Source organism: Nomascus leucogenys, chromosome 9 (assembly GCF_006542625.1).
Source record: "Nomascus leucogenys isolate Asia chromosome 9, Asia_NLE_v1, whole genome shotgun sequence".
Lineage (NCBI taxonomy): Eukaryota > Metazoa > Chordata > Mammalia > Primates > Hylobatidae > Nomascus > Nomascus leucogenys.
In genome coordinates, this window is record NC_044389.1 from 35,031,146 (window position 1) to 35,059,142 (window position 27,997).

Genomic DNA, 27,997 nt, shown 5'->3' on the forward strand with positions numbered 1-27,997 from the left:
TATATAGCAAGTAACTGGCAGAGACTGGGATCTGCAGTCTGACTCCTGACACATGTTCAACCAATGTCAGAGTTTATTTATTACCTCTGTTGTCCACAGGAAGAAACTAGGGGTATCTTAAAATTTTCTGACGTCTCTAGTGAGTGCCTGACAACTGAGAGAGGTCAGGGGCTGAGAGCCAATGATACCAAGACTCAGAGAGATCTAATCTAATTCTTTATCATTCAAGTAGAGAGACAGGCCTTTTCCAAAGCAAACCCAACCCTCGTGATTATTTCTAGTCAGGGTGAAGCTAAGGAAGGTAGCAGTAGGTGGTAGGATCAGCACCTTGGTTCCAGGCATCACGCCAGTCATTTTATCTCCATCATCATCCTTGTGAAGAAACGGAAGCCTGGAGAGGTGAAATGATGAAGGCAATCCGGCCACAAATCTTCCTTCTGGATCCTGCTCTTCAGGGCATGCATCTCCCATGCTGAAGGTTAAAATGGGGGTCATTTGCCAACAAATTTGGGGGGCCGCTTCTCCCTGAAGGCTGCCATGCCCTCTAGCCGGTCCCGGGTTGGAATGTTCTGCAACAAGGTACAAAATATTAGTTTTGGGGGAGCAGGGCCAGAGGCCCAAAAAGAGTTGCTTAAGCTTGTCCAGCCCATGACAAAGCCAGGGTCCAAGTGTTCCCATTGTCTCTGGACTCTGGTCTTGAGGCGTGCAAAGGTATAAGCCTCCATGGCTGCTTTGTCTCCTGGGGAAGACAGGCCAGCCTTTGTATTCTCTGTGCCCCATCAGCATTAGCCTCCACTTGCACACTGCTTTCATGCCTCCTGAGAACTCAACTGCCATCTGCAGTGGTCTGACATGAGGCTGCTCAGTAGAGAAAAAAATTCTTTGCAGTAAGAAATCTGGCTTTGAATCCAGGTTCACACTAGTTTCTCCAAGTCCCAGGACCCCTTAGGAGTATTTTGGATATCTGTTAACCTGGAGATTAGCATTTTTTACTCACCCATGAGTAAGAGATTTAATTTTAATAGGTCAGTCCCAAGTGTACAGCCCCTACATTGAACACAGCCTACAGGCTACAACCAAGCCCTTGACCTCCCAACTCCACCCTGACCTTTACAGTGGCAACTGATACAGAGGCAAAAGAAGCGGTTCTTCCTCTTAAGGACCTGTATTCTGTGATTCTCGGCATTAAGTGGGCAGGATGAACCCCAGTACATTACATTAGATGGTTGAGGGAAGAGTCCCAGAGAGAAGCACTGTGGCTCTCAAGCCACTCCAGGTGACTTGAGGGACGATGGATGCGGTCAGACTGTGTTGAGAGGAACCTTCTCAATTGGTCATGTACCATACAAAGTCCCTCCAGCCTGGCCCAGCCTATGTTAACAAGCAGGCATGGGCTGGTTGCTACATACCTGGGCATAGCACATCCCTTCAATGGCCATCCCGGATGCAATGTCCACCTGCAAGAAAGACGTGCTCCCTGGATTGGTCTGACCTTGTCCATCTTCACCCACACTGGAAGCCAGCCCACCCTATTGCCTACAGACATCTATATGAGCAGGGATAGCTATGAGAAGGAATTCCCTTCCTAGAGAAGAAACACCATTCATAAACACCATAACTATGACAAAACAGTGCTGGGAGAAACAAGAGACAGACTGAGACATTTTGCCAGAGAAGAGTTCTCCTTCCCATCTGGCTGCCTCACCACGCTTCCTGTCACCCGTTAATTCCTGAACCTTTATGACCTGGGCCCTGGCAATTGCTGCAGCCTCTAGGGCCCACTGACTGGCACTTAAAAGCCTCATTCTAAGAAAAGTACCGTGTGTGAACTTAATTTTCACAGCAAGGGTTAGTATCCCTATTCTACAGTGAGAAACCTGAGGCATAGAAAGGTGAAATAATTTGTCAAAGTTCACAACAGTATGTGGAAGAGCAGGTCTTTGAACCCAGACAGCCCAGTGCCTCAAACTTGCACACTGTCTTCTTCCCTCACTGTCATCTGGACGAGCTGCTTGCTTATCCTCCTCTGTGCCTTTGCCCATACTTTTCCTCTGGAATTCTTATCCTTCCCACAGTCCAACTGTAGAAAACATTCTTTAACCCAGCACTGCCCAGTATGGTAGCCACTAGCCACATGTGAATGTCAAGTACTTGAACTGTGATTAGTGTGAAGGAGAAACTGAACATTTTATTTTATTTTATTTATTTATTTATTTTGAGACAGAGTCTTGCTCTGTCGCCCAGGCTGGAGTGCAGTGGTGTGATCTCGGCTCGCTGCAAGCTCCACCTCCTGGGTTCAAGCGCTTCTCCTTCCTCAGCCTCCCGAGTAGCTGGGACTACAGGTGCCCGCCACCACACCTGGCTAATTTTTTGTATTTTTAGTAGAGACGGGGTTTCACTGTGTTAGCCAGGATGGTCTCGATCTCCTGACCTCGTGATCCGCCCGCTCAGCCTCCCAAAGTGCTGGGATTACAGGCGTGAGCCACCGTGCCTGGCCACATTTTACTTTTAATTTAAAAGCCACACATGGATATCATAATGGACTGCAAAGCTCTAACCTCTCTGGGGTGTCAGCGTGGTACCATTATCCTTGATTTGTGTCTGTATCTGCCCCCTCCCGGGGGCAGTGACCATGTTGAACTCATCCATCTGTATCCCAATTCCCAGCTTTGGTCTGGATTCAGTGTGTGATGAGTGAATAGATGGGAGAGTTGAGGTGGACAGATGGATTAGCCACACCCAAGGCATCACCCCAAGCCCTGCCCTGGGGCCACATTACTGACTGCCAGCACAAATCTTGCAGCATGGACTGGCAGCCACACAGACCCAGGTTCTTTCTACTCACTTCCTCTGAGACCTTGGGCAAATCATTTACCCCTTCTTAACCTCAATCTCATCCTCTCTCCAAGGGAGAAAGATGAGGATAGAATGTAAACAATAATATCGTCTGGCCAAACTTCCAATTCGCAGATGTGTAAACTGAGGTAGAGCACGAGGTCAGAGTCAAAGTCTGTTAGAAGAGTCCACTTCCTGAGTACTTTCCAGCTGTGCTGTCTGTCTGAGCTCTGAAAGCACTGCGTCCCAGCCATGACCAACCTTAGTGGACCCAAGTCCCAACCCAAAACCCTCTCACCTCCATTCCTCGGTCAATGGCTACTTTGCCCAGCCGCACAGCAATGGGGGCCTGGGGAAAAGCAAAGTCTTGGTTGAGGAGGGGATCAAGGCTGATAGTTGCAGGTCTGAGGTGCACAGCTTTGTTTTGAAGGAGGGAGGCAGATGTCTGGGTCTAGTTCCAGCCATTCTACTGACACGTTTCTTTAGCGTTAGTCCTATAACCTGTTAGCTGAGGTTCTTTTTCTATCATGAAAGAAGCCAGACTCTGATCCCGGGGTTTCTTGTTATTCAGCCCATCCTTCCAACATGCACAACGTAACTAGTTTACAAAGTGCTTTCCTCCCCACAGACTCATCTAATGGTGCTACCCACACTTCCAGGCTGGTGTCATCACTGATCACCCAGCTGTGATTTTACAGCTGTGAGATTGCAGTGCAGGGAGGTGAAGCACTTGGCTGTGTTTATCCAATCATTGGTGAGACTTGGATTGGACTCCCAACCACCTTTCCCACTTCCTCGACCTCATTTCAGCAAATGCCAGCCTCTGCGGTAAGCAGGTTTTACCCCAGCAGAGTGAAACAAAGTCAGGGTTAGGAACTTGGGCTTTCAAGTCGACAGGGCTGTGTTGAAATCCTGGTCTGTGGGGCAGTGCGGAGGGGCGGGTGCATTTTAATACAGCCACATGGAAGCAACAGTGTCTGCTTTGTCACTGGCCTTGGTTCTACACCAGCCCTAGCACTCCAGTCTCAGCCCCACTTCCAGGCAAGGAGGAATTACTTCTTTTATCATATTATTTGAAGTGTTTATAAAACTTTCTCAGGAAAAGTCAATTTTTAAAGTCTATTAGCATAAAAACTATAAATGAAAATGCTAGCTACATAAAAATGAAGAACTTCCAATTGGGAAAAACACCATGACTAAAAGACAAAAGTAGGCCGGGCACGGTGGCTCACGCCTGTAATCCCAGCACTTTGGGAGGCCGAGGCAGGCGGATCACGAGGTCAGGAGATCAAGACCATCCTGGCTAACACAGTGAAACCCCGTCTCTACTGAAAATACAAAAAATTAGCCAGGCCTGGTGGCAGGCGCCTGTAGTCCCAGCTACTTGGGAGGCTGAGGCAGGAGAATGGCGTGAGCCCGGGAGGTGGAGCTTGCAGTGACCCGAGATTGCACCACTGCACTCCAGCCTGGGCGACAGAGTGAGACTCCGTCTCAAAAAAAAAAAAAAAAAGACAAAAAACTGGGAAAAACGGCTGGGTGCGGTGGCTCACGCCTGTAATCCCAACACTTTGGAAGGCTGAGGCGGGTGGATTACTTGAGGTCAGGAGTTTGAGACCAGCCTGGCCAACATGGTGAAACCCCATCTCTAATACAAATACAAAAATTAGCCAGGCATAGTGGTGGGCCCCTGTAATCCCAGCTACATGGGAGGCTGAGGCTGCAGTGAGCCGAGATCGGGCCACTGCACTTCAGCCTGGGCGACAGAGTGAGACTCTGTCTCAAAAAAAAAAAAAAAAAAAAAAACCACTGGGAAAAAGAATTGCAGTGCTTATGACAGATGAATTTCCTTGATTTACAAAAAAGTTAGTATAAAGTAACTTTTAAACCATTTACAAAAGAGTATGTAAAGGTCCTTCACCGGAAAAGAAGTATAAACGTGAAGGATGTCCAGCAGCTGCTACAGGCTTGAAAGGCAAATCAAAACAGTGAGGTACTGTGCCTTTTCACTTCAGACCAGCAAATACTAAAATATCAATATGCCTACTACTGCCGAGACTGGGGAAACCAGTATTTACATACATTATTGATAGAAAAGTAAAAGAGTATGCCACAGGAGAGCAATTTGGCAAAAACTGGCAAAATGCTGGTGTGCATGCTTTCTGAGCTGTGGCTCCCGTAGGCACTTGTATATTCACTCCAGCTGTCTTGTGGTAGCAAAAAGGAACAACAGGAAGATTTATTGTTAGAGTACTGGTTAAATGACAGCACATCCCTACCACAAATGAGAGTGTACAGTTGTTGAAAAGAATGAGGTCAGTTATGTACTGAAATGGAAAAATCTCCAAAAGATACTAAATAAAAAAAGCAGGCCGGGCATGGTGGGTCACGCCTGTAATCCAACACTTTGGGAGGCCGAGGCGGGGGGGATCACTTGAGGTCGGTATTTCAAGATAAGCCTGGCCAACATGGCGAAACTTCATCTCTACTAGAAATACAAACATTAGCTGGCTGCGGTGGCAGGTGCCTGTAAACCCAGCTACTCGGGAGGCTAAGGCAGGAGAATTGCTTGAACCTGGGAGGCGGAGGTTGCAGTGAGCCCAGATTGTGCCACTGCACTCCAGCCTGGGCAACAGAGCAAGACTCCATCTCAATTAAAAAAAAAAAAGGGTGCATCGTAGTATGTATATTATGATACAATTTGCATAAAATATTTGTACAACATACCTTTAGGGAGAAATGGAGTAAAGGATTCAAACACGGAAGATTCAAACGAAGGTTTATAAATGTTTTGTTATATAAAGTGAAGGTTTTGTTTTATATTCTTCCATGTTTGAATTCCTTACTATGCATATTTAAATTTTGTTTTTAAAATTTGTTAGAACCAGATTAGCCTCGAAAGATATTTCTTGTCCTCTAAGCCATTAAAAGGAATTTATTTAAATATGTAAGCATATGTGCATAATACACATCCTTCCATATGCAATGGAAATTTCTGGAAGAGTATGGAAACTTAATAGTGATGATCTGGGGAGAGAGAGGGATTGGGAAATGAAGAGCTGTTTGGGTTTGCTTGTGACTGATGGGTTGCTGGGATGTGGGATTTCCACTTTTAAAACTGGGATAGTCACAGGTAAACCAGGACTAGCTGGTCATCTTGCCTTTGATTTTTACCTTTGCCCTTCTTACTCCTCTGTTCTTTTAGATTTGCTTGCCATATGTGTTACTATTTAGGTAACTACCCAATAAAGGAAGTAATCTTGGCCAGGTGCAGTGGCTTACACCTGTAATCACAGGGCTTTGAGAGGCTGAGGCAGGAGGATTGCTTGAGCCCAAAGAGTCTGAGACCAGCCTGGGCATCATCGTGAGATCCCATCTCCACAAAAAATAAAAAATTAGCTGGGCGTGGTGACTTGCACCTGTAGTCTCAGCTACTCAGTAGTCTTAGGTGGAAGGATCACTTGAGCCTGGGAGGTCAATGCTCCAGTGAGCTGTGATCATGCCACTGCACTCCAGCTTGGGCAACAGAGCCAGACCCTGTCTCAAAACAAAACAAAAAAAGTAACCTTTTATTAAAGTTAAAAACGGTATGTACATATGTTTGTGAGTGAAAACAGCCAAATTCTAGCCAAGTCAGTAGCTTGCACCTGTAGTCCCAGCTATTCAGAGGCTGAGGTGGAAGGACTGCTCAGGCCCAGGGCTTCAAGGCTGTGGTGAGCTATGATCGTGCCACTGCACTCCAGCCTGGGCAACAGAGCAAGATCCTGTCTCTAAAAAGAAAAGAAAAAAAACACAGCTGAATCCATTTCTCAAAGTGTAATGTGTATTTACTATTTAAGAAGGAAATCTGATGCAAACTGTAGATATTGACAGTTTTTTTCTGGGCTGAGAAAACTCTGGAACCATTTGCTACCCTATCAGAGTGGTTTGTCCACTAGATGGTGGCCATCTACACCATCCCTGGCCCTCTCCTATCCGGAAACCTTTATTCTGAGCACCCAGTAACATAGGTGGAAGTTGAAGTTTTGTTTTTCAGGCTGACCCAGAAGGTCTCAGCTCTGGGATTACTCATGCCAGTACCTGTTTTTGGTAGACTGGTGTTTCGATATACAAAGCCACTTTTCAGTACTGAAAATATCAATAATTATATAGTACCAATATTTTAGTATATTTGGAAATCTGAATTATTTTGTGATTGTTATTTAGTTAATGCAAAAAGACAAACCCTATAGTCTACAGGTCTAGATATGAAAGCTGCAATCAGCCACTCCATTGAGTGACCCAGAGTTCTGTATTAGTTCAGAGACTTTCTAACCAAGTATAATAGAAACTTGACAGCATTAATATTGTCTGGGCAATAGCATCAGACTCTTCATTTATATATGATGAAACTTAAAAAACAAAACAAAACAAATGCTTTCAAAAAGCTATAGTCCCTCACCTCCAAATTAAAGAAGATCTGTTTTAAGAAGTATTAGGATTATTTACATTTGAGAGACAGGAAAGAAAGGATTTTTGTTCAAAATTATACTATTTGATTAACAGAATCTTGCTCTGTCACTTGGGCTGGAGTGCAGTGGTGCAATCTTGGCTCACTGCAGCCTCCACCTCCCAGGCTCAAGTGATTCTCGTGCCTCAGCCTCTTGAGTAGCTGTAATTACAGGCATGAGCCACCATGCCCAGCTAAATTTTGTAATTTTAGTAAAGACGGGTCTTGCCATGTTGGCCAGGCTGGTCTCAAACTCCTGGCATCAAGTGGTCTGCCTGTCTTGACCTCCCAAAGTGCTGGGATTACAGCAATGAGCCACTGCACCCAGCTTCTTTTCTTTTTTAATACAAACGAGGTCTCACTATGTTGCCCAGGCTGGTCCCACCTCAGCCTCCCAAAGTGCTGGGATTACAGGCGTGAGCCACCATGCCAAGCCAAAATGGTTACTTTTATATGATTAATTCAATATATGTCAATATTAAAATGATGTATGGTTAACTTTGTTTTGTGACATGTTTGTAAATTTTTGTATTTGAAATGCATTAAATATTTAGTTTCAGTTTTTAAAATTTTGTACATATTTTGCTCTCTTAAAATACTTTTTTTATATTGCATTCTGTATTGTGCAAAATAAATGCCAAAATACCAGTGGTTTTTTTTTCTAATACTGCAATCACTCTTTGTGACCTTGATGAGCAAGTCACTGAACTTTTATGGGTTTTCTCACAAATAAAATGGGGATAATCAGTTCAACTGGATTATTCTCAGAGCTGAGACACTATATTAAGGTACCTGGCATTATAGGCTAAGACAAATTTATTATAAATTAGTCTAACTTAGCTCCATTTAAGCCACTTTTAATCTTTATGGAAATTTGGGATCTCCTCTACTCAACCCCCTCTATCCTGGGCCCCCTGAGAGTTGGGAGAAGCCAGCAGACCCTTGCAGGGCCTTGGAGACCCCAGACAGCCAGATCCCAGATATCCCTGCTGAGGGCTTTGGGCCCTGCAGCTGGTAGGGCTGCACCTGGGCAGGGCCTAACCTGCTCCCTACTGAGCATGGTACCCTTGTGGGGTACCATGCCGAGAGGTTATTCTTTGAGGATTTTTTATTTTTTTCTTTTATTTCAATAGATTTTAGGAAACAGGTGGCTTTTAGTTACATGGATAAGTAATTTAGTGGTGATTTCTAAGATTTTGGTGCACCGTACCCAATGTGTAGTCTTTTATCCCTCACCCCTTCCCATGCTATTTGAGGATTTTTTTTAATGAGGGGTTTTTTGGTTGTTTTTTTTTTTGGCTTTTTGTTTTTGTTTGTTTTTAGCAACGGGATTTTGCTTTGTTGCCCAGGCTGGAAGTGCAGAGGCGTGACCAGCTTACTGCAGCTTTGAATTCATGGGTTCAAGCAATGCTTTTTCCCAAATAACTGGGATTACAGGCTCGAACTACCACATCTGGCTAAAACATGAGTCCTGGCCCGTCACAGTGGTTCATGCTTGTAATTCTAACACTTTGGGAAGCTGAGGCAGGAGAATCACTTGAGCCCAGGGGTTTAAAACTGCAGTGAGCCATGATTGCACCACTGCACTCCAGCCTGGATGACAGAGCGAGACCCTATCTCTTCAAAGAAAAAAAATGCTTAATACATGTCCTGCATATTGTATTTCTTTTTTTTTTTTTTTTTTTTGAGACGAAGTCTCGCCCTGTCGCCCAGGCTGGAGTGCAATGGCGCGATCTTGGCTCACTGCAACCTCCGCCTCCCAGGTTCAAGCGATTCTCCTGCCTCAACCTCCCGAGTAGCTGGGATTACAGGCACGCACCTCCACACCCAGCTAATTTTTGTATTTTTAGTAGAGACAGGGTTTCACCATATTGGCCAGGGTGGTCTTGAACTCTTAACCTCGTGATACACCCGCCTCAGCCTCCCAAAGTGCTGGGATTACAGGTGTGAGCCACCATGCCCAGCCCACATGTTGTATTTCAAGAATATCTCCACCAGGCAGTATGGTAGGAAATATGGGTTGGAAGTTCTGTATCTATTTTAGAATCTTGCTTTTTCAGTCTTTGGGGGATTTTAAGGCTGTGCTATATAGTATAGTAGCCACAAGCCACATGTGGCTATTAGCATTTGAAATGTGGCTAGTGTGAATGAGGAACTGCATTCATTTTCTGTAATTTAAATCATTTGGCTAGTGGCTCCCATACTGGATAAGCACAAGTATAGAACATTTATCTCATCTCAGAATGGTCTACTGGACACTGTTACATTCAGAGGGCTTTCAAGCCCATTTGGTTCTAGCCCTTTGGAATTCAATTTACATTTTAATTCAAAATTAAAATTTGACTTGATTGTGTTTACTGGATGGTTAAACAAACTCCACAGAAGGTTAATCATATGTCTCTGGGTGAATGGATGTGCAGCCCAAGGGGACACCCTGCCCCACACATCCCTCCCCATGACTCCGGCCCTCCTCCTGGTGCCGAGCTGTCACTATACCTGGGGCAGGATCTCCTGGGCCAGTGCTCGTGCCCGCTGGTAGGCGGCGTCCCCCTCCTCGTTCTGGGCCACAGCGTGATTCACCAGCCCCAGTGCGTGGGCCTCCGTTCCACTCAGTCGTCGGCCTGTGAAGATGAGCTCCTTCGCCAGGGCCACCCCCAGACAACGGGGCAGCCTCTGAGTCCCTCCTGCCAGGATGAAGGGAGCAGGGTGGGAATCAGCATGAGAAGTGGGAACCCAGAGAAGGCCCAGCCTGGGACTCAGCAAGACTTCTCAGAGGAGCAGGGTTCAGGTGGGAGGGCAGAGCCCACAACAGAGGGCAAAAAAGGAAAGCAGCCAAGGACCCTGGATGGGGTGGAATTGGGCGGGTGCTGTAGTTGCGATTACCTGCCCCCGGGAGGAGCCCTCGCGTGGTCTCAATCAGTCCCATGATGGCCGAGGAAGCTGCTCAGATAGAACAAAGTGAGGCCTCCCTCCCCCATCCAGTCCCCCAGTGCTAATCCCTGGGGCCACACCTGCCTCTGCTGTCTACTCGCCCCTCTAGCCACTTGCCCCATGGTCTGGCCACAGCCAGGCCTCTCCAGACTCTGCCTTTGGAAGAGCCCTAGCCCAGAAGTCAGGAGCCCAGGCCGTTATTTCACCATGCCCCTTTGGTGGAGTTGTGTGTCACCAGCAAGTCTCACCCTTCCCAAGCCTCAAAGGTGGAAGAAAGATGGCTGGCCCTCTTCTGTCTGCTTCAGAGAGCCGCTAAGGATCACACGAGGTACGATGCTTGGAACAAGGAGAGTTCCTAGGAGGTGCCCCATATCTATTTGTGAATTACTATTAATAGGTTCTCTGGCTTAGCCCTGGCCTGGCCTAGAATGTCAGTGACTCCTGCTCCTGCTACAGTCATCCGTTCCAGCCTTGTCACAGCCTGAAATTGCCCTGACTGTTCCAGTCCATGTCCTCCTGAGTTCTGCTTCCTTCCTTCGAGAAACTTGCCTTGACTGGCGCACCCCCCCGGGTCTGTCTCTTTTTCTGAATTCCCTCAGCATGGGCCATGTGAACGTGGGCAGAAGGGAGTGGGTTTTACATTCACTCTTAGTCTTCCCCAAAACCCTGTGAGTTAGTCGCCTGAACATGGGCATGTGAGAAGCAGAGTTGGGGCTAGACCAGCCTGGTATTTTGGTGTCTGGACACCTGGTCAGTTCCTTCTCTTTGACCTGCATTGTGTAGACAGAAGCGACTTTCATGAATGGAGTTATACATTTTTATATGTTGCTCCTGGGGTGGCACGAGAGAGCGGTGGGGGGAGAAGAGAGGACATTCAGACTGTGCCTAACTGCATCCAAGAAGGCTGCTCCTAATCACCAGGTCAGTCACCTGAGAAATGATCAGTTATCTTCTTTGTCCCCTCCCATTCTTCAAACAAAGCTCAGTTGCTCAGAACAAGTAATGCAAATTTGGCTGGTGCCAGTATTCCTGCCCAGGCACCTTTGTGATTAGCTCAGCCATTGACAAACTATCCCTGGGGCTCACCTTTTTCTGAAACATCGTAGATAAATCTGACTTGGACAGAATGGGAAGACTGGCCATTGCTCTTTGACCTCCTTGGCTCGTAACAGCAATTGTTCTGAGGCTGGTCAAATATTCCCAAAATGAAGGAAGCAGGTTCTGACAGGTCACAGATACTACAGCAGCTAGTGGCTGCACCAGGAGGGGAAGCAGCTTCTGTCTGAGCACCCTCTGTGCTCTGCCTTGCCTTAGTTTTGCTTTTGGTTGGATGCCAAGAACAGTGGCTGACCGCAGAATGCCCAGACTCACCCTGTTTCCCTCACCCCCGACTCCCTAGCCCCACCCCCTGCCCCCAGTCCTGGCCCAGTACCTGCCACTCGGAGGTCACAGGCCAGGGCAAGCTCCAGGCCTCCGCCCAAGGCAAACCCATCCATAGCCGCAATGGTGGGTGCAGGGAAGGCTGCTGTGGAGAGGAAGCAAGGCTCAGCCTGCGAGGCCCTGGTGGGACCAGGACAGAGACTCAAGGCTGGGGAGGGGCAAGCTGGTTGGGACAGAGGCCTCAGTGGACCCAGGTCTGGGGACATTACATGGAACCTCAGCCAGGTTATCTTAATTCTTTTTTTTTTTTTTTTTTTTGAGACGGAGTCTAGTTCTGTCACCCAGGCTGGAGTGCAGTGGCACGATCTTGGCTCACTGCAACCTCTGCCTCCCAGGTTCAAGTGATTCTCCTGCCTCAACCTCCTGAGTAGCTGGGATTACAAATGTGCGCCACCACGCCCAGCTAATTTTTTTGTATTTTTTTTTAAGTAGAGACGGGGTTTCACCATGTTGGCCAGGCTGGTCTTGAACTCCTGACCTCGTGATCCGCCCGCCTCGGCCTCCCAAAGTACTGGGATTACAGGAATGAGCCACCGCGCCCGGCCTCTTTGTTTTTTTTTTGTTTTTGTTTTTGAGATGGAGTCTTCCTATTGTCGCCCAGGCTGGAGTGCAACGGCACAATCTCTGCTCACCTTTGCTTCCCGCAGCCAGGTTATCTCAGAAGCCAATTTACCCTTTAGGGAAAGTTATGGAATCAGCCAGGGAAGAGGAATGGGAGGATGGGCTGGATGATCCCTGTTCAGGCCTAATCCGCTGGCCTCCCTGGGACCTCCCTTTCTGTGTGCCAAGCCTTGTGCTGGGTGCTGGGAACTGGGAACACAGAATGAATCAGACATAGCCTTTGTTCCCATGGGGCTCGGTCTCATGGGGAAGACAAATGTGTATCAGGCATTATTGACCCAGGATCATCAGTGCTCCAGTAAAAAGCTCAGAGGGTGGGTTGGGAAGGCTTCCTGGAGGAGGAGGTACTGGAGGGCTTGAAGGACAAGTAAAAGTTCAAGTAACCAAGAAGGGGTATCTCAGGCAAAGGGAACAGCAGTTGTCAAAACTTGAAAGCATGCTTGCGGAAACTTAACTGCTTTGGAATGGCCAGGCTTGAACCCTGAGGGTGGGGCGGGACACAAAAGTTGAAGAGCCAGAACTCCCTGAGAGAATTGCCCTCAGTCATCCTCCCCCATCCCCCTGGGTGAGTCATCTGTCTTACCACAGAACTCCAAACAGAAAGAAGACTCTCCTTAGATGCTGGTGGGGGTGGCGGGGCTGTCATTGGCGGGGACCCCCAAACCCCCTTCTCCACCCCACACCCAGATCCTCACCGATGTCATTCATCAGGCCCCGGAGTCGCTGGACAAACACCCCCACCTCTGCTTCACTCATCTGTTCCCGCTCCTTCAGGTCTGCACCTGCAGATGGCGAGGGTTGGTACCAGCCCTTAGGAAAATGGCACTTTACGGAATCCCAGGCGGTTAAAGGATCCAGCAAAGAAGACTTGAGGACAGGCAGCCAGCGAGGAAGGAGAAACACGAGCAAGGAAGTCAAGGGAAAAGAGGAGCATCGAACAAGGAGTTGTGTGACACAGCAGAAAGGTGAACTGGACTCCATCAAAACGGAAACCTTCTGTGTGTCAGAGGACACTATCAATAGAATACAAAGACAACCCACAAAAATGGCTGAGTGCAGTGGCTCATGCTTACAATCTCAGCACTTTGGGAGGCCGAGGCAGGTATATCACCTGAGGTCAGTAGTTCAAGATCAACATGGTGAAACCCTGTCTCCACTAAAAATACAAAAATCAGCCAGGCGTGGTGGCAGACACCTTTAATCCCAGCTACTCAGGTGGTGGAGGCAGGAGAATCACTTGAACCCAAGAGGTGAAGGCTGCAGGGAGCTCAGATTGCACCAACTGCACTCCAGCCTCGGTGACGAGCAAGACTCCGTTTCAAAAAAGAAAAAAGAAAAAAAAGAAAAGACAACTCACAGAATGGAAGAAAATATGTGTAAATCATATATTTGATAAAGGTTTAATATCTAGGATATATAAAGAACTCCTCCAACTAAACAACAAAACAACCCAATTCAAAAATGGGCAAAGGGCTAGCTAGGCTCAGTGGCTCATACCTGTAATCCCAGCACTTTGGGAGGCCGAGGTGGGCACATTACCTGAGGTCACGAGTTCGAGACCAGCTTGGCCAACATGGTGAAACAGTGTCTTTACTAAAAATACAAGAATTAGCCAGATGTGTTGGTGGGCACCTGTTATCCCAGCTACTAGGGAGGTTGAGGCTGAGGCAGGTGAATCGCGTGAGCCCAGAAGGCAGAGGTTGCAGTGAGCCAAGATCGTGCCACTGCGCTCCACCCTAGGTGACAGAGTCTCAAAAAAAAAAAAAGGAAAAAGGATTTGAATAGACATTTCTCCAGAGGAGATATACAGATAGTCAATAAGCACTTGAAAAGTTGCTCAATATCATCGTCATTAGACAAATGCAAATCAAAACCACAATGAGATACTACCTCACATCTATTAGAATGGCTTTTAAAACAAACAAAACAAAAAGTTGGCATGGATCTGGAGACATGGAACCCTGGTGCATTGCTGGTGGGAGTGTAAACCCATGCAGCTGCTGTGGAAACCAGTTCCAAAATGTTAAACAGAATTACCACACAATTCTAGTCCTAAGTATATACCCAAAAGAGTTGAAAGCAAGGACTCAAACAGATACAGTCCCTCCTTATCTGTAGGGGACTGGTTCCAGGACCCCTCAGATACAAAAATCCATGGATGCTCAAGCCCCTTGTATAAAATATTGTAGTGTTTGCAATATGACCTATGCTCATATATCCTCCTGTATACTCTAAGCCAGGGGTTCCAATCTTTTGGCTTTCCTGGGCCACATTGGAAGAATCGTCTTGGCCTACACATATAAAATACACTAACGCTAATGGTAACTGATGAGCTAAAAAAAAAAAAAACACACACACACAAAAAATCTTATAATGTCTTAAGAAAGTTTACAAATTTGTGTTGGGCCACATTCAAAGCCGTCCTGGGCCATAGGCGGCCCAGAGGCCAAGGGTTGGACAATGGACAAGCTTGCTCTAAATCATCTCTAGATTACATATAATACCTAATACAATGTAAATACTATGTAAACTGTTGTACTGTGTTGTTTTTATCTGTATTATTTTTTATTGTTGCATTGTTATTTTTGTCATTAACATTTTCAATCTGCGGTTGGTTGAGTCTGTGGGTGCGGAACCTGCAGATGCAGAGGGCTGATGGTACTTGTACACCAATGTACTTGGGGACATTCTTCACAGTGGCCAAAAGTGAAAACAACCCAAGTATCTATCAACAGATGACTGGGTAAACAAAATGTGGTATATATACAATAGGATGCTGCTCATTACAATAGAATGTTACTCCATAGAAAGGAATGGAGTTCTGACACTTGCCACAACTTGGAGGAACCTCGAGAACATGTTAAGTAAAATAAGGCAGGCACCAAAAAACAAATACGATATGATTCTACTGGTATGAGGTATTTAGAATAGATAAATGCATAGAGACAAAGTACTATAGAGGTTACCCAGGCTGGAGGGGAAGGGGGAATGGGAGTCATTGTCTGAACAGGCTGAGTTTGTTTGGTATGATAAAGAAGTTTCTGGGAATGGATAGCGGCGACATTGCACAATATTGTGAATGTACTTAATGCCACTCTGAATTGTACACTTAAAAACAATTAAAATGGTAAATTTTGTGTTACTTTTCACCACAATTTCTTTTTCTTTTTTTTTTTTTTTTTTGAGATGGAGTTGTGCTCTGTCACCCAGGCTGGAGTGCAGTAGCATGATCTCAGCTCACTGTAACCTCCACCTCCCGGGTTCAAGCAATTCTCCTGTCTCAGCCTCCCGAGTAGCTGGGATTACAGGCACTGGCCACAATGCCCGGCTAATTTTTGTATTTTTGGTAGAGACGGGGTTTCACCATATTGGTCAGGCTGGTCTCGAACTCCTGACCTCAGGTGATCCACCCACCTCGGCCTCCCAAAGTGTTGGGATTACAGGCGTGAGCCATTGCACCCGGCCCACAATTTCTAAAATATGTAAGTAATAAGAAAATTAAAAATTGACGCATTTTTACAGGCAGAGTCAGCAAGGTCCAAGGCTAAGAGGTCAAAGGTCAAGTAAAAGAGAACGGAAGTGAGTACAAGATACAGTGGCATGCAGGTGGGTAAGCACCTTGGCGGGAAGAGTGACCGTGGTGGGGTCCTCAAAGGCCAGATGCAGGGGTGAGCAGGAGTAGGGGGTAAATAGACTCTTCCAGTCCTAGACTACAGGAAGTCAGAGCTGGGAAAGCCTTTGGAATCTTTGATTAGTTCCAGCCCTTCTGTGAGAGATGGGGAAACTGAAGCTCAGAGAGGGGCAGGAACTAGCCCAGGAATTCTAGAGCTAGTTGAGGCAGACCTGAGCCTCATACAGCCCCTTCCTTCTCTGTGCTTAGCTGGGAGAGTGATCAAAGCTAACGGGAGAGAGCAGGTATGACATGACCTTCACAGAGGTCAGAGATGGAGCCAAAGGAAGAGGCCAGGGTAGGGTAAAGACCTCAGGCAGAGCAGCTGGGTCAGGCCGACTGGTCTGTGCACTTGTCAGCGCAGACCTCAGGCCGGGCACCCTGACCCTGACCGCTCAGACTAAGGGCTGAGCCACCTCCCCTTGAAATCTCCTGAGCATCATGCTACCCCTTTCCCATCCCTCCACAGTCTCCTCCTGATCCACAGTGGCCCCTGTCGGCCTCTCCCCGACCACCGTCTCAGAGTCTGTTCTCAGCTCAGCTCTACTGGCAGCTGACTTGCTTCTTGTGGGCCTGGTGTACGTTTTTCCTCCAATCTCTAAAATGGAAGTTCATGGTGCTTACCCAGTTGTGAGGACCAAATGACACAGGGACAGTGGAGGGCTTTGGTGACAGGGAATGGGACCCTATTGGTAGGCAAAAGGGCATAGAGTTCCATCTTGGCCACTGACCTTATGAGCATCTTTGGGCTCCATTTTCTCTTTTTTTTTTTTTTCCCAGGCTGGAGTGCAGTGGTGCAACTTCAGCTCACTGCACCCTCTGCCTCCCAGGTTCAAGAGATTCTCCTGCCTCAGCCTCCTGAGTAGCTGGGACTACAGATGCCTGCCACCATACCCAGCTAATTTTTGTATTTTTTAGTAGAGAAAGGGTTTCACCATGTTGGTGAGGCTGGTCTCGAACTCGGGCCTCAAGTGGTCTACCCACCTCAGCCTCCCAAAGTGCTGGAATTACAGACGTGAGCCACTGCACCTGTCTTGGACTCCATTTTCTTATTTCCCCCGTGAAGGGTCAGAACAAAGCATGGCATAGCCGAAATAACTAGGATCTAAGGGTTAGAGAGACCAAGTTCAAACTAAAGTCTATCCTACCTCTTACTAGCTATGTGATCCTAGGCAATGGAATTTTCCTCCCTGAGTCTCTGCATTCACATCTGTAAAATGGCAACAATGAGTCCCATGCTGGAGCTAATCTAAGGTTTCCCCCAACCCCTGGAGGCTGGTGGGCACCCTGCAGAGCCCAGATGGGGGCAGGAGAGAGAACCTACCTGCACAGAACACGCCCTTCACTCCACTTCTGAAGAGCAGGACACGCACCTGCCAGTCCTCCCGCAGCTGGGCCAGACTTTCCAGCAGCTACAGAGGACACCCAGTTAGATACTGCCAGCCCATCCCCAGCCCACCCTGGTGCCCGCCCTTTCTTACCTCACTGACAAAGACATTCCCCAAGGCATTGCGGGCAGAAGGTCTGTTCATCAGAATCTCAGTGATCCCTGTAAGGAGTCAGGGCAGCCACGGGAAAGCAGCTGGCTCTGCCTAATCCTGGGCTGCGGGCTGGGGACTGGAGGCAGGAGGCCTGGGCTCTGGGGAGCCTCTGCCCCAGATGACCAGAGTGACTTGCCACAAGTCATACACTCAGGCGGGCCTCAATTTTCCCAACCATAAAATGGAGAGAAAAACCCTTGCTCTTTCTGCCTCAGAGAGAAAGTGGAAGGGCTTGTAAACTGTGGAGCAAAATGGGGAGAGGAACAAGAATGACCACCACAGTAGCCCTTGCCTGCTTCTGCTGTTGTTAGACAGACACACACACACACAAGCACACATGCACCCATGTACCTTCTTTAATTTTACAACTCCCTCCATATTCATCTTTTCTTTTTTATTTTTGGGCGGGGGAGAGTTTTTTTTTTTTTTTTTTTTTTTTAAGACAGGGTCTCAACTCTGTCACCCAGGCTGGAGTACAGTGGTGTAAACATGGCTCACTGTAGCCTCAACCTCCTGGGCTCAAGCAATTCTCCTCCCTCAACCCCCGAAATAGCTGGGACTATAAGCATGCGCCATTACACCTGGCTAATTTTTGTGTTTTTTGTAGAGACGAGGTTTCGCCATCTGGCCCAGCCTCGTCTCAAACTCCTGAGCTGGAGCAATCTGCCCACCTCGGCCTCCCAAAGTGCTGGGATTACAGGTGTGAGCCACCATGCGGCCTTAATCTTTTCTTCACAGCAGACTTCTTCCTCTAGAGTTTGAGGAGTTATGATAAGGCAAATACCCTTATAACCACCACCCAAATAAAGAAATAGAACTGTGCTGGCCACCTCAGAAACCCCACCACACGCCCTGACTCAATCGTAGCTCCCTCCTTCCCCCTGAACAAGTAACGTTTTGACTTATAGTAATCACCTCTGTGTATTTCTTTATAATTTTTTTTTTGAGACAGAGTTTCACTCTTGTTGCCTTGGCTCACCACAACCTCCACCTCCCAGGTTCAAGCAATTCTCCTGCCTCAGCCTCCGGAGTAGCTGGGATTACAGGCATGTGCCACCACGCCTGGCTAATTTTGTATTTTTAGTAGAGACGAGGTTTCTCCATGTTGGTCAGGCTGGTCTCAAACTCCTGACCTCAGGTAATCCACCCACCTCGGCCTCCCAAAGTGCTGGGATTACAGGTGTGAGCCACCGCACCTGGCCATTTCTTTATAATTTTATCACCCAGGTGTGCATCCTTAGGTATCATAGTTTAGACTTGCTAATTTCTAAAATTGCCATGTATCTTTTAAATCCTGGTACAATCCCCACATGCTCCCCACAACTCTGTCTTTCCCTCAGAGATTATCTGTGGAGGAGCCTGGGGCATTTGATCTATAGGTTTTCTCAAAGCCTGGGTTTTGCTAACTGCACAATCACGGTGACAGATCAGTATGATCCTCTGTCACAAGAAATTAGCAACTAATCACACTCCGGGGACTGTTGTGGGGTGGGGGGAGGGGGGAGGGACAGCATTAGGAGATACACCTAATGCTAAATGACGAGTTAATGGGTGCAGCAAAACAACATGGCACATGGATACATATGTAACAAACCTGTACATTGTGCACATGTACCCTAAAACCTAAAGTATAATAAAAAAAAAAGAAATTAGCAACTAAATACAGAGGCTTGGTGTTCTGTCCTGTTTAACAAGACAGTAACCCTGGCCCTACTTGTGTAATATTCTTTCACCAGCAACAGCCAAGCTTCTTGCTAGTTTTCTATACTCATTTAGTCACTTCCTTACCTTCCATTCGCTCAAACCTTCTCCAATCTAGGTTCCAGCCCCATCACTCAGCAGACATTATTCTCATTAAAGTGATGAATATAGCCACATCACTAACCAAGGGACACGTTTCTCTCCTTGCCTCAACCTCGTGGTGGCAAAAACCTCTACTGACATTAACACACTCCGCTTGATCGTTTTCTGCTTTGGCTTCTTAGAAGACTATGTATTTGTTTATAAATAGATGATTTTCTTAGATCAGTTTTAGGGTCACAGCAAAATGGAGTGGAAAATACAATTCAATACAGTTCACATATATTCCCTGTCCCTACACAGGCATAGCCCCTTCCGCAATCCCCATCCCCCAACAGAGAGAGGCACGTGTGTTGCAACTGACGAACCTACACTGATGCACTGTCGCCACCCGGGGGCCCTAGTGTACATTGGGGTTCGCTCTTGGTGGTGTACACTCTGTGGGTTTACACAGATGCATAATGACACGTATCTGCCTTGGCTTTGGCAGGCCCCCATTCTCCTTCTTCCTACCTTTCAGGTGACGCCTCTGCACTCCTTCACTGCTTCTCTTCTGCCCAATTATTTTAAGTGCGTAAGTTCCTTAAGGCCAATCAGATTCTCTTCATTCACTCATTTGTACATTTATATATTTGCTGTGTGCTGTGGCCTCTACTAGACACCATGATTCCAGAGACCAGGACAGACTCAAGGCCCGTCCTCATGGAACCTACAGCCCAGCAGGGAAGACAGACATTAAATAATTAATATTTGTGAGGAGAACTTGGAGAAAAAGGACAAACAGGTAAGGGGCCTCCAGTGGGCAGAGGGGAGCCCTAGTATAGAAGGTCAGCAATGAGTTCTCAGAGGAGGAAGTGGCCTTTAAGCTAAGAGCTGACAGGAGAGTAGGAATTGGCCAGGCAAAAGATGTAAGAGTGCATGTGTGCATGTAAGTGTGTATGCATGGGTGTGTATGTGAGTGTGTGCATGAGTGCCTGTGTGTGTGCATGCATGTTGGCAAGGTGCAGGGAAGGCGACAGTCCAGGAGAGAAGCCTGTTGCAGGCAGAGGGAGCGGCAGAGAAGAGGGCCCAGGTGTGGGACTGCAGGGTGCCTTCTAGAACTGGAGGAGTTCAGGCGGAGGGAGAGCAGGATAAGCTGAGGCAGGAGGGACCTCCCTTCCACAGCTCACACACGCCCACCCCCTGTACACCCAGGGCTCCTGTGTGTGCCCAGGAGCCCAGCGCTCTCCTCTGCACCCCAGGCCTGAATAGCCAAATGCCTACTTGATATCTCAACTGATATGTCCTGCTCCATTGGTGAGCCAATGACCTTGCTATCAACCCAGAAGTTGATCCTGTCACCTCGCTCTTACCTCACCTACTAAATGCACTCACTGAGGCCTGCTAATCCAACCTCTTAAAGAGATCTCAGGCCTCTCAGCTCACACTGCTTCTCACAGCCAGTAACCTGGCATAGGCTCTTTCCTGCATCCCTCGGATCACCCACCTGGCCCTTGAGTCCTCAGTCTTGCTCCCTCCCAGCACACATACATTCGTTCCCAAACTTGGGTCACAGTCATCTTTCTTACCCCAATCCGACCACTTCCCTCCCCTTCCCCCTTCTTTTCCTCAAAATAAAGTTCAACTCCTTAATACCGACCACAAGGCCCCCGCAATCTGACTCTTGCACCCACTCTGGCCCCAATTCACCCCCACCATCTAGTCAGGATCTGGGGAAGAGAGATGGGCTCTGGGAAGGAGCTCACACCCTTATCATCCCTTCTAGGCTGTTTCTCCTCCTACGAAATATCAGGATGGACATTTCAGGTCTTCCCAGGGCTGAAATCCAGGAGGTGCCCAGAGGAGTGTTTCCCAACCCTTTGGCCTTCAAAGACCCTTATTATTATCTCCCAGGGTCCTCGGCTTTGTCTGTGAACTAGCAGTGTTTATGAAGTTGGCATTCTCAGTGTAAGCTGATCAGAGACACAGAAAGGCCAATGAAAGCTTCTGGGCTGTCAACGGACAGGGTGTTCAGTCAGGAATTACAGAACTATGGCTAGGGGCAAAGAACTGTAACATTCAGGCAAACTGGACTTCCTTAGCCTCCCCAGAAACCTGCAAAGAGCTCTTAGAGCCCAGCAGGTCTGGAGGCTCCAGGGAAGTGTGCAGATGGCCATAAGGTCGCTTCCAGCACCAGTGCTCCAGGAGAGAAAATGGGGCAACTCTGGAGAAGGGAGATTGCAGTGGATAGAGAGATGCCAGATCAGGAGGAGTCAAGGACCCTGACCCCCACAAACTTCAGAGCAGTCTAGATCCAAGGTCCCCAGAGTGGCCCTCATGTTTATATCCTGAATAATCCCCTCCCTTGCATGTGGGTGGGACCTGTGAATTGCTTCTAAGCAATAGTATACAGCAAAGGTTATACAATGTCACTCCCAAGATTAGGTTAAGTTATATGGCAAAGGTAATGTGACTTCTGTAATTCGGTTATAGTATATAAAAGGCTCTGTCTTATTAGAGACACTCATGGGCCTAAGGAGAGGGTCAAGTAGCAAAGAACTGTGGGCAACCTCTAATTGCTGAGAGTGACCCCCAGCCAACAATCAGCAAGAGAACAGGACTTCAGTCCAACAACCATAGGAGGTGAATTCAGGTCTCAACAACTTGACGACCTTGGAAGCAGATCTTTCCCGTCAAGCCTGGGATGAGACCACAGCCCTGGACAACTCCCGACTGCAGCCCAGCCTGGCAAGACCTGAAGCAGAGAACTCTGCTAGGTTGTGCCTTGACTTCTGACATACAGAAACTAAAAAATGATAAATGTGTGTGACTTTGAGTATCAAAGTTTGTGATCATTTGTTAGGTAGTAATAGAAAGCTGATATAGCCGTGGTGTCCTAGGACTGGCAGACACTCCTCTCTCTGCTTTCCTGTTCTTTCCTTCCATTCTCTGTGGCTGACTGTCTCTTGTGTTTCAGCTTCATCTCCTGTCTCCATCTACATCTCCCTCTCGGAATACTGACTGCCAACTCTTAACAGCCCTTAGCTCAAGCCACAACTCAGCCACACACCACCCCCATGGCCTTGGGCAAACCACTTTACCCTTCTGGCCTTCAATTTCCTGATCTGTAAGAGAAATAATAAAAAGGTTATTGTTAGGATTAAGAGATAATGCACTGAAGTGTCTAACCAGAGTTTGTGTAAAACGCCCAGATACTAGGGCAAGTCTCGGACCTAATACAGTGTCTGAACTTTAAGCTGGGAGCCCCCCAGGAGCCAGGCAGGGTGTCTTTGGCTGCCAACATTCAAATGTGCAACATTTAATTTGCACTACCTCATGCCAGGTCCTGGAGAAATGGAGAGTAATCAGCCAAGGTCCCTGTGTTCTTAGTCTAGCCCCACTGCTGGGAACATTGCCCTTCTGGCCCCAGCAGCGGGGACGGGGCGGTGCTGCACCCTTCCCACTCTTACCAAACCTACCCTACCACTGAGCAGCTGACCTACGATCACTTCTGTCCAGATGGCTTGGGTCACAGGCGAGGTGGTGTGGGTAGAAGTCAACAGAAAGCACTGGAAGGGCCGGGCATGGTGGCTCACGCCTGTAATCCCAGCACTTTGGGAGGCCGAGGCGGGTGGATCACCTGAGTCAGGAGTTCAAGACCAGCCTGACCAAAATGGTGAAACCCCGTCTTGACTAAAAAGACAAAAATTAGCCAGGCGTGGTGGCACACGCCTATAATCCCAGCTACTTGGGAGGCTGGGGCAAAGAATCGCTTGAACCCAGGAGGCGGAGGCTGCAGTGGGCCGAGATCATACCACTGCACTCCGGCCTGGGCAACAGAGTGAGACCATCTCAAAGAAAAAAAAAAAAAAGAAACCACTGGAGGGTAGTGTGGAGAACAACTGATTTAACAACCTTTACTATACAGAAGAGGAAACTGATGCCCGAAACAAAGAGGATTTGCTCAAATAACAGCTGGACCCAGCTGGCAATCCTGACTCTCAAAGAGCTAACAGCCTAGAAGAGAGACAAGTTCAGACACACGAAACATAAAAGGACAGTGTGGGGGATGGGGCAGCAGAGCAGGGGAGTTCCAAAAAGATTTCCATAGGCAGAAAGGAAGGAAGAGGAGCCAAGTCAGGGCACAGCTAGGGCAAAACACAGAGGTAACACACCTTCAAATGAGCCCATGGGTAGAGAAGGGAGGATGGAAAGGTCAGCTTGTGGTGGAGAACCTTAGTGCAGCTAAGGAGTTGAAGGACAGCCATTAATTACAGTCATGGGCAGCATGATGATGTTTTAGTTAGTCAGCTACAGACCACATATAAGACACACAAGTCCCATCAGACTATAATGGAGCTGAAAAATTCCTATTGCCTAGTGACACTATAGCTGTCGTAACATCATAGCGCAATGCAACACTCAAATGCTGGTGGTGAGGCTGGTGTAAACTAGCCGGCTTTACCAGTGATACAAAAGCACAGCGCATACAATTAGGCCCACAACATAATACTTGATAATGATAATAAATGACTATGTTTTGGGTTTACATATTTACAATATTATTTTTAGCATTATTTTAGAGTATACTCCTACTTTTTATTTTTAATTTTTTTGAGACAGGGTCTTAACTCTGTTGCCCAGGCTGGAGTGCAGTAACACGATCATGGCTCGCTCATGGGTTAAGGACCTTTGGGCTCACTTGCAAATATCAGGAATCCTTCATATTGGACAGCCTTGACCTCCCTGGCTCAAGCCATCCTCCCACCTCAGCCTCCTGAGTAGCAGGGGCTACAGGTATGCACAACCATACCTGGATAATTTTTGTATTTTTTTGCAGAGAAGGGGTTTCACCATGTTTCCCAGGCTGGTCTCAAACTCCTGGGCTCAAGCAATCTGCCTGCCTCATCCTCTCAAAGTGCTGGGATTACAAGAGTGAGCCAGGTGAGCCACTGTACCTGGCCTGGGCCATGTGTACTCCTACTTATTAAAAAAAAAAAAAAGAAAAAAGTTCAGTGTAACACAGCCTCAGGCAGGTCCTTCAGTAGGTATTCCCGATTGTTATCATAGGAGATGACAGCTCCATGCATGTTATCACCCCTGAAGACCCTCCAGTGGGACAAGATGTGGAGGTGGAAGACAGTGACAAGCCTAGGCTCGTGTGTGTGCCTGTGTCTTTGTTTTTAACAAAAGAAGTTTAAGAATTAAAATTTTTAAAAGCTTATAAAATAAGGATCTAAAGAAGAAAACATTTTTTGTACAGCTGTACAATGTGTTTGTGTTTTAAGTTGTTACTACAAAAGAGTCAAAAGTTGAAAAAATTGAAAAGTTTATAAAGTAAAAACAGAGTAAGCTAAGGTTAATTTATCATTGAAGAAAGAAACATTTGTAAAGCAAATTTAGTGTAGCCCAGGTGTACAGTGTTATAGAGTCTACAGTAGTGTACAGTGATGTCCTAGGCCAGGGGTCCCCAACCCCCGGGCTGTGGACCCATCCCAGTCTGTGGCCTGCTAGGAACTGGGCCACACAGCAGGAGGTGAGCAGCTTCATCTGTATGTACAGCAGCTCCCCATGGCTTGAATTACCACCTGAGTTCCACCTCCTATCAGATCAGTGGTGGCATCAGAATCTCATAGGAGTGAGAACCCTATTGTGAACTGTGCATGTGAGGGATCTAGGTTGTTGCGAGCTCCTTATGAGAATCTAATGCCTGATCATCTGAGGTGGAACAGTTTCATCCCCAAACCATCTGGCCCCCTGCAAGTCCGTGGAAAAACTGTCTTTCATGAAAACAGTCCCTGGTGCCAAACCAGTCCCTGCTGTCCTAGGCCTTCACATTCACTCACCATTCACTCGCTGACTCACCCAGTGCAGCTTCCAGTCCCGCAAGCTCCATTTATGGTAACTGCCCAATACAGGTGTACTATTTAAAAAATCTTTTAGACTGTATTTTTACTGTGTCTTTTCTATGTTCAGATACACATTTACCATTGTGTTACAGTTGCCTACAGTATTCAGCCCAGCACCATGCTGTCCAGGTTTGTATTCTAGGAGCAACAGGCTATACACCACGTAGCCTCAGTGTGCAGTAGGCTACCCCATCTAGGACTGTGTAGGTGCACTCTGTGATGCTCCCACAATGACCACAATCACCTAATAATGCATTTCTCAGAATGTAGTCCCGTTGTTAAGCAACACATGACTCTATGAGAAATAAAGCTGCTAAGAACAGTGAAGAGTGGTTTACCACCCAACCTCAAGCTCAAGGGCAGCAGGTAAAATGTAACAGTGCTCTTGTGCCATCAGCCCCAGTGGAAGGCGGAACCCGCAGCTTCTAATATGAACACCAAATGACCCCAACTCATTCCCTGTGAGGGTTCCTTGTGTGATCTCGTCCCCATGCCTCCTCCGCACTGTCATCTTGGTTTCTGTCTCTCCTTCTCTCACTGACTTTTCCTGCCCTTTGAGCCCTCTGGCAGGGGCAGAGGCTTAATCTGCTGATACTTGTCATTCTTGTTTGGAAAAATGATTCCCGATATTTGCAAGTGAGCCTAAAGGTCTTTAACCCATGACAATTTTGTGTTTGCAGATGTACAAGTCTGTATTTTGCGTCACTGAATTACTAGAAGAGCCGGTGATTACCTAATGGTTGAGAACACAGGCTTTGAAATCAGACCTGGTTCAAATAACTTAACCTTCTGTGCCTCAGTTTTTTAATCTGTAAAGTGGGGAGAATAATCTTGACTGTCTTAAGAGCTGTTGCCAGTTGGGTAGTGAACTAAGCATGAGATTGGGGGTACAAGGTTCAGCAATATCAACTGTTCAAGGAAATTCTCACCAAGCGGTGCAGTGGGACACTAGGTGGCCTGTCCGTGTCCACTGAAAGTGGTAGATGCACACTTGGGAACAGTGGGCAACAGCAGGCAGCAAGGAACTGGATTTTATGGCAAAGCCCCCCTTCAAACTTGGTGTCAAGCCGGTAAAAAGGAAGCAATACTGCTGGGGAAGGGGCAGCAGGCGCCACGTCCGGCCACGAAGGTGGCAAGAAGCCACTGAAACAGCCCAAGAAGCAGGCCAAGGAGATGGACGAGGAAGATAAGGCTTTCAAGCAGAAACAAAAAGAGGAGCAGAAGAAACTCGAGGAGCTAAAATCGAAGGCCACGGGGAAGAGGCCCTTAGCCACAAGTGGAATTAAGAAATCTGGCAAAAAAGTAAGCTGTTCCTTGTGCCTAAGGAGATGGTGACCCTTTATTTCATCCGTATTTAAACCCCTCTATTCCCTGCCATAACATCTTTTGCCACCTATAGCTGGAATTAAGTGTTGTCTTGGAGCTGTTGTACATTTAAGAATAAACTTTTGTAAAAAAAAAAAAAAAAGGAAGCAATACAACGAAATGTACAGTACAATGCCATCTGTGTATCAAATGCAGGAGACGGGATGAGATGGGGGGAGGAGACCCAAGGCAGGAGAAGCGCCTAGCCCTGATGGTTACGAGCAGAGGACTGAGGAGCGTTATCAGCACCACTGAATGCTCCAGAAGTCCAAACAACAACAACAACAAAAACGCAACACGCGATCGGAGGTGTTTTCTGCCAGTGACCCGCGAACTTTGCCCCCAACCCCCGCCCCCGCTCCATACTACCCTTGATCTTGGCCAAAAGGCGGAGAAACAGCGAACTTTTCCCTGGAGCCAGAAGGACGCAAAGGTTCGCTAGCGGCCCAGGGCGGGGCGCGGCTGGAGAAGCACCCTCCTCACTCTGACCGCTGCCGCACTGGGCGCTGGGACTGGCTCCGCTGCCTCCGCCCCCGAACCGGGCCAGGACCCTTGGCGGGGGAGGGGAACGCGCACTTGAACGCTCCTGGCCTGGGGGCCGCGGGACCCAGTCCTACCCGTGCGGACCCCGCTTCCCCTTCCACACAGTCGGAAGACCCCAAAGGTTTGAAGAGACCGAGGTTGCCAGAGGCCCCCCGCCCCCAGCTAGAGTCGGAAGCCACTAAGGCGGCCGCCCACCTCTCGGGCCTGGAGCGGTTTGGGGCGCCTAGAACTGGGAGGGAGGGACTGGGGATCGAATCCTTCAACGCACTGAGCGGCCCACCTGCCGGCCCCCAGCTGCCTCCGGACCCGGCCTAGTCCCAGTCGCGTCATGCGCGCGCCCCGGGACTGCGCATTTACCTTGGTCCGGACCCGCCAGGGCGCGCACTTGGATCTCGGAGCCCCCGGCCGCCCCGTCGGAAGCGCAGCCGCGGGCCCGAAGGGGCCTCCAGGGGCGCAGGAGGCACAGAACGCGCAGCATCCGGGCGCAGGCTGGGAGTGAAGGTGCTTCTCCGGCCCTGCACCGTCTCGGCTCCCGCTGAGAGCTCGCAGTTCCGGCGGCGGGCGAAGCCTTCGCCAATTGCTCCACCTATGGGCCAAGCGTCTGTTGCCTCCTTCCGCACCTCCTGGGGACAGGGAGACTTGAGCGGAGGAGGTCGGGGGAAGCCCAGCTCCTCTGTGTGATTTGGGGTAACCCTGTCAACCTCCCAGCGTCAGTGTTTTAATCCTGTAAAATGGGGATAATAGTGACTACCCTGTGGTGGTGTGAAGATTAAATGGGGTGTGTGAACCTTGCTTGCACATATGCTCAATTTCATTTTTTAAATGAAATGGCATTTAATGAGTCCCTTGAGCGTGTCTACACTCGCAAACTTCACTG

The 27,997-nt window shown here is 48.0% G+C and overlaps 1 protein-coding gene across 13 annotated transcripts; it reads right to left on the reverse strand.

The window, feature by feature from the left end:
* Positions 1–194: 194 nt before the first annotated feature.
* On the reverse strand, positions 195–27,989 carry ECHDC2 (enoyl-CoA hydratase domain containing 2). 13 transcript variants are annotated; one of them, XM_030818827.1, is made up of 11 exons: positions 26,947–27,467; positions 19,838–20,033; positions 17,465–17,532; positions 17,308–17,395; positions 13,009–13,095; positions 11,685–11,777; positions 10,205–10,261; positions 9,818–10,005; positions 3,134–3,184; positions 1,410–1,457; positions 195–569 (listed from the first exon to the last, which is right to left on the reverse strand). In XM_030818827.1, the coding sequence occupies exons 3-11, from the start codon at positions 17,513–17,515 to the stop codon at positions 492–494; spliced, it is 741 nt and encodes a 246-aa protein (XP_030674687.1). In that variant the 5' UTR covers positions 17,516–17,532; positions 19,838–20,033; positions 26,947–27,467; the 3' UTR covers positions 195–491. The 13 variants fall into 13 exon arrangements, with proteins under 13 accessions (XP_030674687.1, XP_030674684.1, XP_030674682.1 ...); XM_030818824.1 differs by having other exon boundaries at positions 17,465–17,763; XM_030818822.1 differs by lacking the exons at positions 19,838–20,033; positions 26,947–27,467 and adding an exon at positions 27,478–27,989 and having other exon boundaries at positions 9,818–9,942.
* Between the last annotated feature and the right edge of the window lie 8 nt (positions 27,990–27,997).

Bases quoted from the DNA above. Each gene is read 5' to 3' on its own strand.
- ECHDC2 (XM_030818820.1), bottom strand. From the start codon at position 27,598: ATGCTGCGCGTTCTGTGCCTCCTGCGCCCCTGGAGGCCCCTTCGGGCC. The intron at 17,533-27,477 runs GTAAATGCGCAG...GACTCCTTACAG, and splicing joins CCTGGCGGGTCCGGACCAAG to GGATCACTGAGATTCTGATG. The intron at 1,458-3,133 runs GTGAGAGGGTTT...TCTTTCTTGCAG, and splicing joins CCATTGACCGAGGAATGGAG to GTGGACATTGCATCCGGGAT.